Raw genomic sequence first — 19,495 nt, 5'->3', positions numbered from 1 at the left:
GTATTGCCTTTGTTAATAAACTGTATAAAGAAGTAGACTAAGAGAGTATGACTTCTCTATTATGACTATTCTGCTACAGTCAAATGAAGCCCAAGTGGGTGTGGTACACACGGGTACGCCGTCTACCCACTTCTCCCAACGTGAGATATAAAAAAAAAATGACAAATATAAAATACCCTACAACTTAAATGTCAAACCGGAGCTATTGGCAATGGTGAAAACAACCTGTACAGGCTCATGATGTCTGCAGTACTGTCCTATAGTGACCTGAGACATGAGGGGACCAGGACTGAACCAGCAGGACTAAACCAGGACTGAACCAGGACTGAACCAGCAGGACTAAACCAGGACTGAACCAGGACTGAGTGTCAGGACATGTAGACTTTTGGGTGACTGCAGGAGAAAGGAATGGTGCCCCATGGGGCTAAACACAGCCATTGCCCATTCGTGCTTTGCAGACACCCTGCTCCACAGCCTCAGGGTTCTCTCTTTCTCAAGTCTAAGATTAGTCCTGGTTTAGTCCTGGTTTAGACCTGGTTCAGTCTTGGTTCAGTCCTGTTTAGGCTTGTTTCAGTCCTGGGCATGTGTCATGTTGATTTTTACTGGGCTGGTGCCTTTATGTTTGTACTGAAAGTTAGTTTTTTGTTTTTTTTTTTGTTTTTGATAAACTAACAATCTCTTGTGATGTCATCGGAAATATATCCCCAATACATGACTGCATATTAGAAATACGAATAAAAATAGTGAAATAAATATATCAGGAACATGAAGATCGGATTAATACAGACGTTTTAAGACCAAAATGATGAGCCTCTCTGCAGAAGTTGCAAAAAGAGGGGTGACAAGTTTTTCAGTGTAGAGTCAGAGTTGATGGAGCCGAAAGCACCCCATGTGCACTTCCTATATGGAATGCAACAGCCAGCAGGTTAGCTATGTACATTTATCTATACAGTCTATTGTTTTGCTTAAGAGTTTTTTTGGTTTTTGTTTTTTTTTTTCTTTGTGCTGGTGCCAAGTCTGGATAAATTAATGGCCAAGCTGTGCTACTAACACAGACTAATGATGCAAGCTAATGGTGCTGTAGAAATGCAATAATTCCATTTTCACATAATCTTTTCTGGAAAGATTGAAAGCTGCAGCTGTATTAAAACCAGACATTCTGCACAGTTTATTACCAATATACTGTGAGTTATATCAGCAGTTGTCGTGCACCACAGTTTCTCATATTCTGCAATAACTTTCTGAGTTTGAATGTCAGATATCGCTTTCAATATTCAGCTTTTCTCTCACCAGATGCCCTCCTTGACAAGCTAATAGGGAGCCTTGTTCCTAGGGGTGTGCAATATCAGGTACAAGTTCAGGTAGGATCACGTAGACTTTTTAATGCTCCCGTAGGGAATAGCTGTGCCAATCTTTGTGATCTTGTTGGTAGGCTTGGTCAGATGGAGGATTTTACATGTGGTGCATGTTTTGGGTTGGTGGAAGATCAAACCCAGAACCTTTTTGCTGTGAAGTGTGAGTGCTAGCCATTCAGGCACCGTGTTGATTATATATGGTATAAATTAAACAGATATAACTATTTATGCTATCTATGCTACCTATAATGTCTTTTTTGAAAGTCCACACTTCACTGTGATTGGTTAAACCCACTCACTCAGAGAATAACAGACACTGACCAATAGAAATGCATGGATGTGTCTATATTTGAGCATTAGTCTGGATTTAACAAAGAAGCCCATATAGACAAGATGATATCAATATGACGTACTCACAAAAAATCTCATTTCCATCCCAGCTCTATTATTCCTTATGAAAAATGTATAGCTCTGAAATTAGCATAATACATAATTTATTATCCATCTTTGGTGAAATATTAGAGATACATGTGGAACCCGGCTTAACGCAGGCTGCACAATGAGATTTCAAAACCACTGGTGTTTATACAATGTACCTTTACTTTATTATAAATGCATTAAGTGACTTTTTCCTTTCCACATGTTGCTTCGTCTCTCACACCAGAGCCCTCTTCCTTCTATAGGGACTAAATGTCAAGGCGACTGGCTAATCCTGCATGGTAAATGTCACATAAGCCCGGCCACTAAACCCACTACAGCCTCTGCACATTCAAATGTCCATCACTGAAGGACTGACTGCCACTTGTGTACAAAAACACACTTGCTTTTGCTGGCATTTAACTGCATGTGTTAAAAAACCTCTCAACAGGTTTCAGCGACAAGAGAAGGTGTGAACGAGAGAGATATGGAAAATACAAAGTTGAAAATGAGATCCAGACTGAATTTTTCTTGCGTTAATGCCTGTTCTGTGTAGGTGCCGTCCAAGCAGTAGTTAAGGGATTAGTTTTCATTGGTTCCTGAAGCTCCGTGATAACCCTCTTTTGTTTTTGTCAGAAAATTAATAAGCTCCAGCTGTCCGCCACAGCCAGATGCCACCACACTGTAGCTGTATTAATTCACTCCTATTGTAAAAAGAAGGCAAGGTAATCATTTAACTGTCTATGAGGGCTATTGAGTCCTACAGCACAGGTCCAATGTTTCAACTTCCAGTATTGCCACAATGACAATCCAACACAAAAATCTCCTCCAGATACAGATGGATTCTGGTTACTAATTGCAAAAACGTAATTTGGAGTTTCGGTCAAAACTTGCATATTAAATTAACCAAATGGCTTAAGTGACATTTTATAATTTCATTCACAATATTTACTTGGTAACAGTGATGCAGCTGTAAGTCATTAGCCAAAGTATTTTTTTTCTGACAGTTTCAATTTTGCAACATTATCAAAATCAATGTAAATTATTATCTGCAAGCCACATGGGACCAATAGTGAAAAAAAAAAAAAAATCAAGTATAAGACAAGCTTTAAATTGTTTTCTGAAACTTATGATAACTATAGGAGGGGTTCTCACACTTTAATTGAATGACACAGACACCTCAGATGTATAGCTATTGATTCCATTATTTTTTTTCCAAGGCTTTCACATTCCCCTTTATATAAATTGGGATTCCTTCAATAACTGATTTTGGTTCGGTCTCAAACCTTCTATAAAAGACAGTTATTGTACCAGCCTAATATGAATTTATCAATAAACCATGAAGTCTCTGACAGATTCTCATTATGATTATCGCTGTCATGGGAAATGTTCTTGATGATACCACTGCACTGTGCCAGGCTCGTCAGACAGCGTGGAGAGGCGTGCATCTTTTAAACAGCGGGCAACCCTGGCAGATCAAACTCAGGGATTAGATCTGACCGGGGAGGCCAGCCGAGCAGAGGGGTCAAGGGACACTGGTTTTAGCCTTTGTTTGGTCGGCTGGCTGCGCTGTCACATGTGTTTGCCTTCTTTTAGCTGCTGCTGCTGTAACAGTCAATACTGAGATCCAGGCTGGAAATCCACAACATATTTGAACAGGTAAATGTGACAGTGCAAGAAAAATCTCAAAGCCCCACGGAGTCCACTTTTGGCTCAGAGGTTTAAATCTGACCTGTGAAATACTGTTGAAATGATGGCCTATTAACTTAGCTTTCATTCACAGAAAATCAATGACGCACTTGTGTGACAGATCTGACACAGCTCCATCTCTTTTATAAATGTATGTGTGCACTGTGGAGACTGCAGATGAGATGGATGGACAGAGTGATGCTTGGTGTAATGATACTGACATGGAGGTCAAAGATAGTCATTTCATTGAGCAGCTGCATCAAAGAACTCACAAGATTTGACACAATTGAAAATCCTGATAGAAATTCAGGGTTGTTCTTGCTTAAAATGCAATATTATAATGCAATCAACCACAACCACCTCAAAAACAAATTTAAGAAAGCATGTTCCAGCTGTCAACGAATTGTAGGTTTTACAGATTCTGACCGATGTGGCCTTTTATTATTTATGTCTCTAGTGGATATAAAGAAAACAACTGACTATAAATAAGCACTGCGTGTATTTATTCATGTATTTAGTATGCTGGCAGATTGGCTTATAGTTAAATTATAATCATTTTCATGTGATGTTGCATCGCTCTTAATTGTGCATTCATATTTTCAGTGATGGGGAGAATACTGTGAAAATGTATTTAGTTACAGAATATTGAATACCTGCATTAAAATAAAACTATAAAATAAACTTTCACATCAAGCTGTGGTTGCGCAACTTTTCTGATGGAGGGTCCGTCGTCTGCTTGTCTCCATGGAGATGTTATTGCTTTGCTTGGAATGTTCCATGTTATGATAATAAACATTTCTATCTAGCATTTATTCATTATGGGTGTTTCTATTGCTCAAAAATACAATAATTCCTTCTGTGGATAAGGGCGACTCTCCACAGATCTGAGTAGTAATATAGCCAAGTGCTGTAACCTGCTTGTCTCCCTCATGACAGATATGTTCCACAGTACAGATTAAACCTTCTAGACAAGGTAATAACATTTCCATGGAGACAAGCAGGTGGCAGACCCTCCACTAGAAATGTTGCTCAGTGCACTTTTAAATAATAGTGTCAGCTTTATATTTGTTTCACTGTTTATTATGTGTTCATCACTGATCAGAGAAGGAAAAATCACACTTACACGGAGCCACAAGAGCAGTATTTTATATTTCTCTCACTAATTTTGTGTAGTTTGAACCTTAAATTGTGTGATCAACTATCACCATGTATTCCTTTGATTTTAGAAAAGTGATTCTGAATACCACCAAATGAAAAACACAATACAGTATCCAAAAATAGTATTCAAAATACATATTCTCAGTACAAGTATTCAGTTATTTCCCAATTACATGCCCCCCGTTATCCTTAATTAACTCCTATTGACTTTGTTTGGTTTTTCAGTCCAGTATTTCTCTATAGGGCTGGAACAGCCACACGTGTTATTTTGCCAAGTATGTCTGAGCAGATGCTACAAATAACGCAGTCAGAATCCTCCTGGACAAGGATGCCCTGCATGATCCTGTCGGTCTGACCCCTCTGTCACTGCCTGTCTCTCTGGGATTCACTGAAAATAGCTCACACATTAACAGCTCTTTACTTTGGGGAAATGTCCACTTACGGCAGATCAGACCTGTTACATTAAGGGATGAAATAGGCAACCTGGGAAATGCAGTTTAGTGGGATTTAACACTGCAAAAGCTCTGAATTACGAACACTTTGAATTTTAGAGAATAAATAAATAAACAACGTTAATTTTCAGTATGGCAAAATTTAAATCAATATGTTGGTTGGTGCGTGCGGTCTTACCCCGGTGCTTGACGTACTGCGCTCGTAGCACGGACGCGTTGCTGCAGTTCATGTTGGATGTTTCCAAGTTCCAAGAGGTCGCATTGTGCTGCGCATCAGGCTGTGCTCCGACGCACTCGGGCGCAGAAAAAGTCACATTACGAGCTAAAACGTCGTCCATGTTTTATCAATAAAACAGTTTCTTGAGTTAGTTTCGCTTGTGCGTAAGGCTTATGCGTAAAGCTGAGAAACAATCATCGTGCATCTCAACTTTCAAAGCGGGACTAAATGTTGTTGGGCTCAGTGCCCAGTGCGTTCCGCGGGTGGAGAGGTTGGGTTTGTATGATGGCGCACGGTGGAGCGGGTGTGCCACTTGATGAGAGCGACTGAGCGTTGGCAGAAGCGCTCCAAAGTCATATAACGCGGCGCGTGGGCTGCGTTTGAGTGGAAGAGAAAAGAGGGAGGGGAGGACAGAGAAACAGTCTCATTGGTTGGATCTTTTGGACGCTAACGGTGAATGAAAACGCTCATTCTGAAAATATGCTCGTAACCTGTTAATGGCGCCACGAACTGAGAATATTTGTGTCGAAAGTCAGCTAAAGTGTTTCAGTGTGTGGTGAATTGTAGCTGTCAAACGTGTCTTATCTCATCAGTCTCAGTTTTACTCAAAAGGTGCACTTACACATTTAAATTAAGACCGTAAATCCCCAGGGAACTTAATTAATAGCCTATTCATGAATATTAATATCATAATTATTATTCAGAAAGGATACACTTCACTCAACTGTGAAAAGATTACCCATCACTCAAAATAATATTTCTCTAAGATATTATCACGCTGTCCTCAGTGTCGTGAGTTATGATGACTACAATCTAGTCTAGATTTTTGAGTGTGTGCAGAATCTTAGAGTTTAATCGTACGATAATTTCTTAACTTCTTGTCGCCTTATGCCCTATCCCAATAGGGACGAAGAGGATTAATTAGGCTAAGTGATTTCTTAACAAACCTCTTGCGCTGTATAATTGTATGACCATTTAAAACCTTTGTAAATGTGTGTAACTGAACTTTTAGGTCAAATCCTTGACATTTAAGCTCTAAATGAAGATCGCGCGGAGACCCTGGCTTAGACTAAATGACTTAATGGCACTTGACTCGTGCCGGCACAGTCAAGTGCGTGCCCTGTGGTGATTATACAGCCACACAGCTGCCCCCACGTGGCGCATTAGTGCATTGTGTACAGATAGAACACATTCATCAAGATAAGAGGGCGCGTGGCTTCTGCTAATTTGGGTACACATCTTCTGTTTGACTCTTCCTGGAAGCTCTTGGTATTAGATTTATAGCCACTTCCATTTCTCTGTACTGTCCAAACCATCCCAATATGACCTTTCTGGATCCTAGCTAGGATGTACCTGTCATTCACATAATACTACTAGGTACTACCAATCAAAAAAAAAAAAAAAAAAAAAAGAAAAGAAAAGAGAAAGAAAAAGGAAAAGAAAAGAAAAATGGTTGTACTTAAGTCTCACCAGTCCTGCCACATTTTGATCACCTCCATATTACATGGCTGTTACCAAACAAGACAACAAGACTGACACATTTAATATACCTGGATGGACAAGCTTGTCATTTGTGCTCTGTGGGTCAGCTGACAGCTCCTCATGTTCCACGGGTGAATTTGACAAACATATATCAGCTGAAATGTCCACTGGACCATGGGGAAAATGAGGTGCGGGGTCCGTCATTGCCTTGGCAGCCCTCCTTCAGTATTTCTCTTGGGTCTAATTGGGTGTTTCGGGGCAGGTCATGTGCAGTAGCTCTTACCCCAGATAAACAAGCTGTCTGAGGATGCTAATCACGTTAAATGGAGAGCGACCAGTGCTCCCTGTTGAGTGCAGTAATCACAAACTGGCGTGACGTGTTGATTGCAGTGGCACGGTGCTGATGAAGACAACCTACAGAAAAAATCATTTTGGAGTTTGTAATTTAAAGCCAAAGACTGGACAAAGAATCGAAAAGAGGCAAAAAGTCTGAACATTTTGTTCTTCTGGTTAGCATTATGGCATTTTAGTGTTAAATTATGAGGGTAACGGATATAATGTCTCATCTTTTTCCAGGAACCTCTATGCAAATCAAACTAGGCTTCCAATTTACTAATGTAACAGCTGCACCACAAATTACCTGCAACTGCTACAGAAGACACCTGTAGGAGATTAGCATGCAAGAAGGAAAGACTGTCAGTTTCTCAGTGTGCTCAGACTTTACTTTACTTTTGTTTTTAACAGCAATGAATAAAACTTTATAATTACAATGTAATTAGCCTTAAGGCACGAACAAAGACTTCATAATTAATCAGTAAGTTATTACAAATGATATACGAATGAGTTTTGAAATAACTTAATTCACACCCAAAATCTAATTTCTGTTTTGTTTCATTCATACATGTTTGAGTAATCCTGTATTATTCGTCTGTCTATATCTACAAAGCTTAAAATGCACCTTATAATGTCATTTAGTGGTAGTTTTGGAGTTAACAACTGCCCTTACCTTTTGTTCAACAGAAAAAAGGCAATTCCAGGGTTGAAATCATCCAAATAACATCATCACAGTTTGGAAAATAGTGTAATATGGGTGATTTAAGTATTTGTAATTTAAGTGCAGTTATTATAAAAAATTTGAAGTTTTTGTTCCAAAAGCAAGTTCTCATCCAACCAATTTATTTTGCTTATCTGGGGCCTCTGGCATTGCAGACTGATTTATATTTGAGAGATCATTAGCACAGATATTTTGCAGTTACGCTTTCTGTAGATGATGTGTCTTGCTAGAAGGCAAGTACACATAACTACAACCTCCCTGCTCAGAAATGCACTTTAACATATGCATAAACAGCTCCTTAATCAATAGAAAACTAGACTGCACTGAGATGAATGTGGAAGTCAAGCAGGAGAAGATTTTGGCGACAGGAACTATTGACGAGTTGTGTAGATGGGCAAATATTAAATACTGAGAGAAAGCAGAAGACACCTTGTCAATATTTTCGCTATTAGCTATCAGTATGCATTACGCACATGACTGTAATGTGCTGTAAATAACAACAGCGTGCCAAAAAGATGGAGAATTATAATGATGGTTCAGTCAATGCACATTTGAGAACAGCAACTCTAGAGTTTATAAGTGTATCAGGGAAATGTGCAAGGGATCAATACAACAGCCTTTATTATGCACAAACAACATGCAGTTATTTCAAAAGTGTGGAGATTCATCTGGTAGTCTCCATGGAAATGCTGTTGCAGAAATGTCCCATAGCATGGCATTAAACATCTATCTTCATGGAGTCAAGCAGGTGAAGCTACTAGACCAATTTACAGGTCAGATCTGTGGATACGTGACTCTGCTCTCACTCAGATCTGCATGTTTTTCAAGACAATAAAATCCCATGCAACTGGATAAATGCAAGTAATATACTTTTAATGCAATACTATGGAACATTTTAGGCAAAGCAATAACTTCTCCATGGGTAGAGGATTGAAAACATCCAATAAGTGTCCAGTTTCACACTTTCATTCATTTATCATATACACATTACATATCTGCGAATACAGCATCATGTTTTAATCTTAAACAAAGATAAAAACAAATTAGTAGATCATTATCACAGTATTATGGGTTCCACCCGTTGATTTGTTTTGCTTGGTTTGACCCTTGTCCCCTCTTGATGGCTGTTGTATCATAAAATAGTTAATGGCCTTTTATACTGACTAGACATAAAAATAAGTCTACTGTAAATGCTGCTATACTGTGCACTGAAAATACATGTTGAAGATATTTCTATTATGTCATGTTTGGTTTATTTGATTTAAAACAACAGTTTTCTTGTCTGCAGAGTGAGCAATTTTGATGATTACTAATCCAACACCTTTATCTTATCAATTATCTTTATTATATCAAAAGTAACGGAACTGTAAAACGTTATGGTACATAGTTACAAGATGAATGACAGTGTTGTAGTTCATCTAATTAGTGTTCTCAGTATTTTTCAGAATATATGTTTGGAAATTACTCTTGGTACCAACTTGACCTGAAATCACTGCTTTTGCAAAGGATCATAAGAATTATACACAATATAGTTAAATAACTCAGCGTTTAAACTCACCTTTGGCTTGTCAAAGTCCTTTTTGCTGAGGGAGCATGGGAGGTGGCCTGGGAGGAGTGCATGCTGGAGACAACACTGATAACAGTCCAACAGTGGCAAGTGGACTCCTCCTTTCCAACGGGACACTGAGCAAGAAGGAGCTGGTGAGTCCATACAAATGCATTTTTATTTTCACTTATTACCTGCAAAAACAAAAAATATATACTTGGTTTGTTATATGTTTATGAGAAGAGTATTTTAATCAAGTGGTCTATTATGGTTTGATCTAGCTTAGAAATAACAGGTGTAATGACAGCAGCGAGCATCATGGACCATAAAGAATTTTAAAGAAATCTGAACAAATAGACATGTTTCCATACCAATAATTATGCATAAGTCACAAACCTAACAATGATTTTTAGACACAACTCATGTGACAATAGCTGCATTGTTATGTTCCTCCTCAGTCACACACCTTGTATAGTGCACCTTTTGAATATTTTAACGCTTAGAAAGAACTATGATTTCAGGAATAATCCACATTAGTATTGCTACATTGTCATAGCTCTGTAATTTACCAGTATTGGGTATAAATGGAAATGCCCATCAATTTGTAGTGGCTCTAGAGCTTCACAAAATCTATATATTAGACATGTTAATTGTCTCAATTATAGATGAATTTGGTCCATAAACTAGTATATGGAGACATTCCCTTCTCTCAAAGTCCAGGCTACCGTTTAAATGGTCATCCTCTTCAGGTGTGACTGTCATTAACCATTAACAGCTCAAGAGCACTGATGGAAGATTAACTTGCATTTTAGCTATCAACAATGTGACACTTCTATAAAGAACAGGATAACATGTCACCATAGAAAAGTGTTTTTGTTTTTCTGAAATCAGAATTGTAGCCTGAATTAATCTGTAACTTTTATCTCTTCAAGGACATGGCTCGGTACATGCCAAGGGTGATATCTCTGAATAAAAGGTCAGAGCAAACTTTTGGCTTCTACTTGAGAGTGGAGCATGGGGAGGAGGGACACCTGGTACGATGCTTGGAAATGGGAGGAAATGCAGAACTGGCTGGCATGAAAGATGGAGACAGGATCTTACGTGTCAATGGAACATTTGTGGATGGACTTCCCCACTCTGAGGTAAGGCTGTAAATCAATGTAGTGGTAAAATGGATCTAACACTACTTAATGGTACACTGTGTAACTTCACTATGTAACTTTTTTGTTTGGAAGTCCTTCACCTGCTTGGTTCCCTGGATATGTCATTGCTCTGCCAGACATCAAACAGCTCAGCCGTGATTTTATTCAATTACAAATGGTTTTATAGCTTAAAAAAAAAAAAAGTTGAAAAATAGCATCTTTGTTGTGAGTAGCAGGGCAGTTAGTCTGTTGTCCTGAGCCCCAAGGTTTTAGGGCCCAGAATTGAACCCTCTTCCTATTAATTTACATAAGAGGGTAGCCCATATGAGGCTTCTTGCCCCAAGTTCCCAAATTTCTGTTGACAAGCCTGGTGAGCGGGGTTGCCTCTCCACAGATCTGACCTATAATTTGTTCTGTTTTGGTGGTAAATAGAAAGGTTTAATAACAGACTGTGAAACATTCCAAACAAAGCAATAACATCTCCAGTGAGAAAAGCATTTGATGGACCCTCCACCAGACACGTTACACAATGTACCTTTAATTTCTGCGGCAGGTGGTGGAACTGGTCAGAAGTAGTGGCTCCTCCGTCCTCTTCCATGTTTTGGATGAGGCGTCATACAAACAAGCAAAAGCACAGGGAGTGAATTTGGCAGACCCTCACAGCTCACCAGTCACTAATGGTGTGTCCAAACATGTTCCCAAGCCCAAACTCTGCTACCTTGTTAAGAACAACAGTGGCTATGGCTTCTCCCTTCGCTCAGTTAAAGGTAAGGTTTTTATCACTCTTTCTGAAATAAAACTGTCTTGACTTTAAAATGATCTCTTTGTTCTTTCAGTTAAAAATATAAAGACAGTATTTGCTGGATTCTATAGGTCAGTAATGTTCAATACAGATGGTACAGCTAAAATGGAAGTTGATCAGTCTTGTCATATAGATATGATCAGGTTCTTGGTACTGAACATTTTTGGTACTGAACAAGACTTTTGAGAAAACTTGCATACAAATTTGGTTCTCATGACACTAACTAACCTTTAAAGAACATTATATAGTGTAGCCAAACTTTTTCTGAAACAATGCTTTTGTTCTTTCAATGCTATTACCAACAACACAAGGACTTCTCACCATGCATTTGCCCTGTGTGTCCCTGTAGGCCAGCAGGGTTTGTTCATGACAGAGGTGGTCCCGGGAGGAGTCGCGGATCAGGCCGGGGTCAGAGTCAATGACCGCCTGCTGGAGATTAATGGAGATGACATGGACGGCAGCACACACGAGCAGGCAGTGGAGAAGATCAAGTCTGCAGGGGGCGCGCTCATGTTTCTTTTGGCAGATGAGGAGACATACAGGCACTACCAAAGCAAACACAAAAAAATGGGGGCCTGGTTAGCAACAACGAAGTACCTGCCACACAAGCCCAGAATCGCAGAGATGACCAAAGGAAGTGATGGCTATGGTTTCCTGTTAAAAGAGGAGCCTAAACTCTCAGGTACTATCACAAACCTATTGAAGTTTTGAATAAAGTTTTTGCCATAATGGGCGTTCAGAGCTCTTTACATCAAAGAATGTTTTGGTGTGTGGTGTGTTTGAATATCAAAGTGTGGGTGTTTGCATATGTGTATGTGTATGTGTGTATACTAAAATATATACTTATCAAGAGGTCTCCTTTCCTACACTCATAGCAAATGATTTTTTTTTTTTATTTTTTTTTTTCTGAAAATTGATTTTTTTTGTCATTTTGTATTCTATTGGTTGAGAAGGGTTAGGCAAAATAAGTGTTAAACTTCAACCTAAACCCTAAACCCACCAAGTGTTATGTGTTAGTTTTGAGTTATTCATAAATTATTGTAACATGATTAATGATTATACCAGTTGATCGAAGAAAGTAAACTAAGTAACTAAACAATCAGTCATGTATTTATATAGACAAATACACATACAGCACTATATATAGAACCAAATTGAACTACCAACTGTAACCAAAGCTGACCGGGGGTAAACAGGCAGAAGTAAGGTGGCCATTCTGCACCATTTACCCCTCTGACCACCAATGATCACATTCAAACAGAGACAGGGTAGGTGAAATGTCTTGCTCATGGACACAGCGACAACACACCCAGGTTTTTTTTCAAGCCGAGCTACAAAGATATGTTCTAGTACTTAATAATGCCAACTGAATTATCCAAGAACTCTCAAGTGATATCTTCTCAAATCTGAATGAATGACTTGTACTTCTTGTGCTTGTAGGGCACTTCATCAGAGACATAGACAGACGCAGCCCAGCCGACAGAGTGGGTCTGATGGACATGGACAGACTGGTGGCCGTGGATGGGAAAGATGTGTCTGAATTTTCCCACGAGCAGGTGGTAGAATGCATCCGTATGAGCGGCAGCCAATGCTCCCTCCTAGTGGTGGACAAAGAAACAGACCAAATGTATCAGAAGGTAAGACAGAAGTCCAGAATACACATTACATCAACCCAAAACATATTGTTTCAATCTATATCCTGCATTAAAAAAGAGGCATTGTCATAGTCACCGGTATGGTCTTTGATAATTGCAAATGTAAACTTTGGTAACCTGATGACAACCTTTTATAGTATGACTGCAAAAGGCACCAAAATAATGATGAAGCATGTGCAGAATTTAAATTGCAAGATTAAATAGGGTAATTGTATTTTGAATAATGTGCATAAAGTTTGGTGGAATAACCCTTATATGAAAGATCAGTTTTTCTAATAATCCTTTAGCAGTTGCAAAAGAATTTAAGAAAGTGGTTGTCATTCTCCAAGATAAACTGAGTTCCCCCCTGTGCTGTGTAAATGTTATATAAAACAAATACTCTTAGGGTTAAGAATTAGACTTTGACCTATTAAACATATCTTCTATTGAAATAGGGAAAGGTCTCCCCTATGCTTTTCTGGGAGGAGACGAAGAGTCTATCCTCACCTCCGAGCTACAACGAAGCTGTAACAGCCCCAGCGATCCAGCGTCCACCTTCACCAGTTCAGGACAGAGACGAGGTACTCAAACCCAAACTGTGCAAAATGGAAAAGACCTCCGCCGGATATGGCTTCCACCTAAACGGCCTCCAGGGAGTGTGTGGACAGTACATCAAAGAGGTTAGTCACCACAATACCATATGCCACAGTAACTATATTTAATAATAATAATAATAAAGAATGCATCAGTTTTATATAGCGCTTTTCTGGACAGTCAAAGACGCTTTACAGAGCATTATTCACACACAATGTAAATCTGATCATTATTTGATTACTGGAGTTATCTGATTATTGAAAGGTCATTTGATGTCAGTACAAAAATGAAAGAGAAAATGTTACTATAATTAAAATTTGTATGCATTCATTAGCATGTCCTATGTCACTAGAAGTTTTCTTTTGTGCATACACAATACAAATTAGATCTAGTTATTGGGCTATCTCATTTTTCTAATTAACTAAATTTAACTGGACATGCAAATATATTTATTACCTGAGCTATTTCAAACTGTAATGTATCTGATCCCAGGTTGTGAAAGGGGGGGCAGCAGACAGGGCCGGGCTGGAGGATGACGACATGGTGGTGGAGGTTAATGGGGTGAACGTGGAGAAAAGCATCCATGAAGAGGTCGTAGGTCTAATTCGGAGCAGTGGTAATACTCTGGAGATGCTGGTGGCCAGTAGAAACATCTATGAGAGGCTCACTGCTAAAGGAGTGCCCATCACACGAGCGCTGCTGGGGGAGACCTCCTACGCTCAAGTCCACACTCCTGAAACCAGAGAAATGAGACAAGAAACTCCACCGCCATCTCAGCCTGAAGAACCAGAGCAACCAGCAAGATCAAGGGTGAGTTTTTCATGCAAATGTAAAAAATTATAAAATGTAAAAAAATATATATGAACTATTCTGTACTCTTTTGTCTTTGGTTTCAGAGCTCATCTGAGTCATCTTGTGCATCTGATGCCAGTGTAGATCTGAGATTTTAAGAAGTTGGTCTCCTGTTAATACTCAACATTTAACTTAATATTATCACAGTCACCAGAGCCATTAGCTGAAATTAAACTAAATAAACAAATACACCTGTGTTGATGAATATCATGTTTGTATTTGATTTAGTCTATTTATCTTCTGCGAAATAAATAAAAAAGTTTGAAGACTCAAGTTGTGGGAATAACACAAAGTAGTGATGTAAGAACAGGGGCTGACCCTGGTAATAAATTGTAACAGTACATTACATAGTGTAGCTAAGCTGGTTCTGATAAAAAGAAGTTAAAATTCAACATTTATTGCAGATTCCTAAATGGCATGTATTAGGAATAAGGAACTAAATAATAAAACACACAAGGAACTTTTTGTCAGTAGAATTTAATTGTCAACAATCGTCAAGTATTTGCAAGAGAATTTTAAGGTGTCCCGTCCCCAAAAAGTCCAGTGTAATCTTCCATCTCTCAGCTGGAAAAGGGGCTATGTTCAAGCTCCAGAGTTCTGATTTTGATCATGTGATCAGTTCCGGCTCATAGAGCCATGTGTTTCTCTGGTGCCTGTTTATGGGCCAGATACAGGAAGAGGATGCTGGACAGAGCACTGACAAGGAAGATGACATCAAACCAGCGATGGTAAAAGTTGAACTGCAGCTCTCCTAGCACCTCTGTCACAATGGAACGGTATTCCAGTGGCATACTCATACGCATTAGAAGAACAGAAGAAACAAAGTACATCCCCTGAAAGAAAAGAACAAATGTTGAACTTTTTGGTTTGGAGTTTGTTCTCACTAAAATGTACAGATAACTCACCATTATCTGAGCCAAAACAAGCACTATTACATTAGAAGACTTGCTGCTGGATATAGCATAGAAGAACTACAAAGACAAAATAATAATATATAATGCAGTAAACAAAATGTTCTGGACACACATTCAGGTACATTATCATAATAATGAAAAAAAGCGCTTTTACCTTTGTAAGAGTGATGAGTAAGCCTCGAATAGATGTTACAATTATGATGCCAACCAAGATAAAAGAAATGTGTTGAGACCAAAATTTTACCTAAAAGCATAAACAAAGAAACATTTATTAAAGAAATTTTCCATTTGTCATATTGTCTTCGTCATTTGCAGTATTTGAGTTTGAGAGTGCACATACATCGAACTGGATTCCCAGATAGTTCACTGTGATTTCAATGCCTCTGGTTACTGGATCTGTCTTTCCGACTCGGTCAAATACAATGTTTATTGTTGCCTGCCAAATAGTGAATATTAAGAACAGTCTCTCAGAGTGGAATTGAATGCTATTAAGTTACATTTGGAAAAGCAACAGTGATCATACCATAAAGATTTTCCAAACGCAATAAATGGAGAAGAAGTACCCAAGAAAGTTGAAATATTTCCCCTGGAATGTTTTGGAGTACTCAATTCTTTCCTTTAAGGAAAGAGAAAAAGAATAATTAAGCATGATCAATTAAACAGTGAAATCACAATGTCTTTTACTTCTTACTTCTTAATTACTACTCATAACCCACCAGTTAAGAACAACACTTTCATATATGGTTTGTAACGGATTACATGTACCGCCGTTACGTAATCAGAGTACAAATTATGAGTAACTGTATTCCGTTACAGTTACTGCTTCAATGAGTGGTAATTGGATTACAGTTACTTTGCTGAAATAAGTGGATTACAAGGCGGTATTTTCCTGTTTTCACATTTTGTGCTACATCCCATTTATTTATTTTTTTATTTCGGTAATTCCACTTATTGCCGGAAACCCAAACAGAACGCGCACAATAAGAGCGATGTAAACGTCATCAAACGCCGATGTGAGATATATATATAAACAAACAAAAACAAATATAAAATCGCCTACAACTTAAATGTGAAACAGGAGCTACTGGCACTGGTGAAAACAACCTGCATAGACTCATAATATCTGCACTACTGTCCTATACACAAACACACAAACACCTTCATCATCGTCATCAACCTGAGAACCCGCGGACCACGTCTCCTTCCGTAGTTACAGCGCGGACACCGCCGTCTCGTGCGCCGCGTGTGGACCGTGTTTTCTCGCATAAACCGCGCTTCCTCCTGTGCGCCTCTAAACCAGAACTAACACCAGGACTAAAACCAGGACTAACCCAGGACTAAACCAGGACTAAACCAGGACTAAACCAGGACTAAACCAGGACTAAAGCAGGACTGAACCAGGTTTAAACTAGGACTAAACCACGACTAAACCAGAACTAAAGACCTGATCTAGACCTGGTCTAGACCTGGTCTAAACCAGGTCTAAAATCAGGAGTAAAACAGGTCTAAAAATCAGGACTAAACCAGGTCTAAACAACATGACACCTAACAGTAGGTTGACATAATTTAAGGTGATCTCATATAAAAAATAATTTCTCTATCAATAATATTTTTTAATCTGGTGAAGGAAAAGCTTATCTTGTTTCTGTCTTTTAACAGACAAAACCTCTTATATTAAGATATCGTGGTCTTTGTTTCTCTACAGCAAACAGTTGCTTATTCATGGAGACTTGGGCTCAGACAATTTGAAGACAACAAGAATTTTCAGGATGTGGTTGCTACATTCATGTCGTTTAAAAAAACATGACAATATCAAGTAATCCAAAGTAATCAGATTACGTTACTCACTTTAAGTAATTTAATGGATTACGTTACAAAAAAACATTTTGGGGTGTGTAATCTGTAATCTGTAGGGGATTACATTTTAAAAGTAACCTTCCCAACACTGTTACTAGATAATAGCTTCCATATGAAACAGTCAAGAAGAAAAAAACTACTGTGAAATTGCAGGATTACAAATTATGTATCATTTCACTATTCTCATTTATTTCCAGTTCATCATCAGTTTTTAGGTTACCTTGGTGGCTTGTAAGTCTACAGTCTCAAGGAAAAGCTGCCGACTTAGCTCCTCTAAAGCATCAACTTCCTGCTGAATTAAAGAAAGGTCTGGGGAAAAATATATATACATATTTTTTTCATTTAGAAAAATAGCAAAGCAACGGGCAAAATGTAAAATGTAACAGTAATGTTGCATACTTTCACTCCCCGTTTGTGTAGAGGTCACACTCTTGATCATGCCCCAGAATCCAGTCTGCTTGTTTTGGTCTTCCCCACGCTGGTAAATCTGCCTCCGTGTCATAGCAATTCTTAAGAAATATTGAGATATTAACAAAAAAACTAACAAATGCAAATACAGCTGTTACCTACCTTTTCTTTTTGCTGACAATCATGTCCATTGTTTGCAGCAACCGCCTCTCCAGAGCAAGTATGTCACTTTCTGTTACATTCCTGCAAAAGAATAGTTTTGGATACAAGGTAAATATATTTTTTCTGTCATACATATAATAGCAATGAACTGGAACATGTTCTACCTGAGAAAATACGACATGTATGTGTAGGGACAGTTCACAGCACCAAAGCCAGACAGTAAGGCCATGAGTGTGACTCCTATTACTCCAACACGACTAATAAGCTGCTCAATGGACAGGATTCCTGAAAATATTTAACAATAAATCAAACAATTAAAGAAAAATGTTAATCTCAAGATCTTACCATGCTTTGGACTGAGAATTGGAAAAGGGTCCCCCAATTTCCAGAAGAAATACATAAAGGTGAACCAGACCATACAGGCAAATAGTAGCCGCTGTCTGTGCACTGTGGACGCATACAAAGCTATCAAGATAATGGCAATCTAATTGAAAGGTTATTACACTGTACTTACACAGTCGTATGTTGCTCACAACAAAGTAACCAATATAGAAAGGCACAACAAAAATCAGCACAAGCAGTATCACATAAAGGTTGAGCTTCCAATGAAAATACCGGGAACTGTGGTGACAAAAAACAGAAATGAGTGTGTTAAATGAGAAGTGTCTCATTTAAATTCCTGGCAACAAAATATGAGCCGTATGTACTGACCTACTGCTTAAGGCCCCCAGGATCTCAAAGATGATGAGCTCAAACATGGTACATGAAAAAGCAAAAGTTACAGAGAAGACCACCTGGACCACATACTGTCGCACCTATAAATGCAAAAATACATTATTCGATTCAAATGACCTAAATTAACTCGACATCAAGGTTGAAAGTAAGACGGAATACCTCATAGTCTTTGAACAATTGCCGCATGAAGAACAGCCAACCAAATCCAAAGAACAGCACCTAATAATGTGATAAGTCAATGGCCACTTCTCCAGTTTCCAATAATACACACTTTTCTCTGAACAAGTCAGTGAGAGTGGTAATATAACACCAGCGTAATGTAATATGTGTTGTTCATTGTACTGTAGCATTTAAGGGCATCATTCTTTAAGTGGGTTAAATAGAGTTATACTCGGACAAAAAGTATTAAATAAAGTTTACCTGCGAGGTGAACATGATGACTGAGTCCACCAAGAAAGACATGTTTCTGGTTTGCAGTCGATCAGTGTTAGCTGTACTGTGTTAAATTCCACCGGATTCTATAACTACATTTTAAATTGGCGGAACACGCAAGTTTTATCACGAAATGCCATTTTGAGACGATATTTCACATATTTATGGAAAAAACTTGCTCAATTGACAGATAAGAGGCGATTTGATACGTCATTATTACGCGTCTGAAGTTCCGTCGTTTACTGATGACGTCTATTTTTGTTATTTTTATTTTTTACTTTGGTAACATTTTATTTGCTGTCAATGTAGCGAATGTATCTTGTATATTTTTATTATTATTTTATGGAACTAAACAATTATTTGACAATCAAATAAAATAATGAATACAAATTACGTCGGTTTCTAGTTTCCATCTTACTCCAGCAGAGGTCGACAGTAATCAGAATATGAAGATAATAATAACAGGTCATGGGTTTTCTTTTTTCTTTTCTTTTTTTTTTTTTTTTTTTTTTTAGAAATAAGTCCTATTTAAGTTAAGTATCCTGAGTATGATGATTGAAAAAACAATATAGGAATGTGTTAAGCTTGTGGGT

At 38.3% G+C, this 19,495-nt stretch overlaps 3 protein-coding genes across 3 annotated transcripts in view; 1 reads left to right on the top strand and 2 right to left on the bottom strand.

Moving 5' to 3' along the window:
* Positions 1 to 5,601, bottom strand: part of cckbrb (cholecystokinin B receptor b) — a 32,009-nt gene extending 26,408 nt beyond the window's left edge. Inside the window, exon 1 of the mRNA XM_020939114.2 lies at positions 5,250 to 5,601. Coding sequence (XP_020794773.2) covers positions 5,250 to 5,409 — 160 coding nt within the window. The 5' untranslated portion in view covers positions 5,410 to 5,601. The remainder of the gene's footprint in view (positions 1 to 5,249) is intronic.
* Positions 5,602 to 9,393: 3,792 nt separating this feature from the next.
* pdzk1 (PDZ domain containing 1) lies at positions 9,394 to 14,667 on the top strand. Its single transcript, XM_020939189.2, has 8 exons — positions 9,394 to 9,525; positions 10,303 to 10,512; positions 11,066 to 11,279; positions 11,664 to 11,996; positions 12,755 to 12,951; positions 13,404 to 13,628; positions 14,035 to 14,352; positions 14,439 to 14,667. The coding sequence occupies exons 1-8, from the start codon at positions 9,418 to 9,420 to the stop codon at positions 14,490 to 14,492; spliced, it is 1,659 nt and encodes a 552-aa protein (XP_020794848.2). The 5' UTR covers positions 9,394 to 9,417; the 3' UTR covers positions 14,493 to 14,667.
* A 188-nt stretch (positions 14,668 to 14,855) lies between these two features.
* si:ch73-390b10.2 (Golgi pH regulator) lies at positions 14,856 to 19,126 on the bottom strand. Its single transcript, XM_055152061.1, has 14 exons — positions 18,891 to 19,126; positions 18,630 to 18,689; positions 18,447 to 18,550; positions 18,250 to 18,356; positions 18,081 to 18,182; positions 17,900 to 18,020; positions 17,736 to 17,816; positions 17,565 to 17,674; positions 17,386 to 17,474; positions 15,832 to 15,924; positions 15,649 to 15,744; positions 15,463 to 15,552; positions 15,300 to 15,365; positions 14,856 to 15,227 (listed from the first exon to the last, which is right to left on the bottom strand). Exons 1-14 carry the CDS (start codon positions 18,930 to 18,932, stop codon positions 15,021 to 15,023), a joined length of 1,368 nt encoding a protein of 455 aa, XP_055008036.1. The 5' UTR covers positions 18,933 to 19,126; the 3' UTR covers positions 14,856 to 15,020.
* Positions 19,127 to 19,495: the final 369 nt, after the last annotated feature.

The sequence above is a fragment of the Boleophthalmus pectinirostris genome, unplaced genomic scaffold (assembly GCF_026225935.1).
Source record: "Boleophthalmus pectinirostris isolate CB_2022bp ecotype Guang Dong unplaced genomic scaffold, ASM2622593v1 HiC_scaffold_1, whole genome shotgun sequence".
NCBI classification, from domain to species: Eukaryota; Metazoa; Chordata; class Actinopteri; order Gobiiformes; family Gobiidae; genus Boleophthalmus; species Boleophthalmus pectinirostris.
The sequence above is the reverse complement of the archived record's forward strand: the minus strand, read 5'-3'. Positions and strand labels throughout refer to the sequence as shown.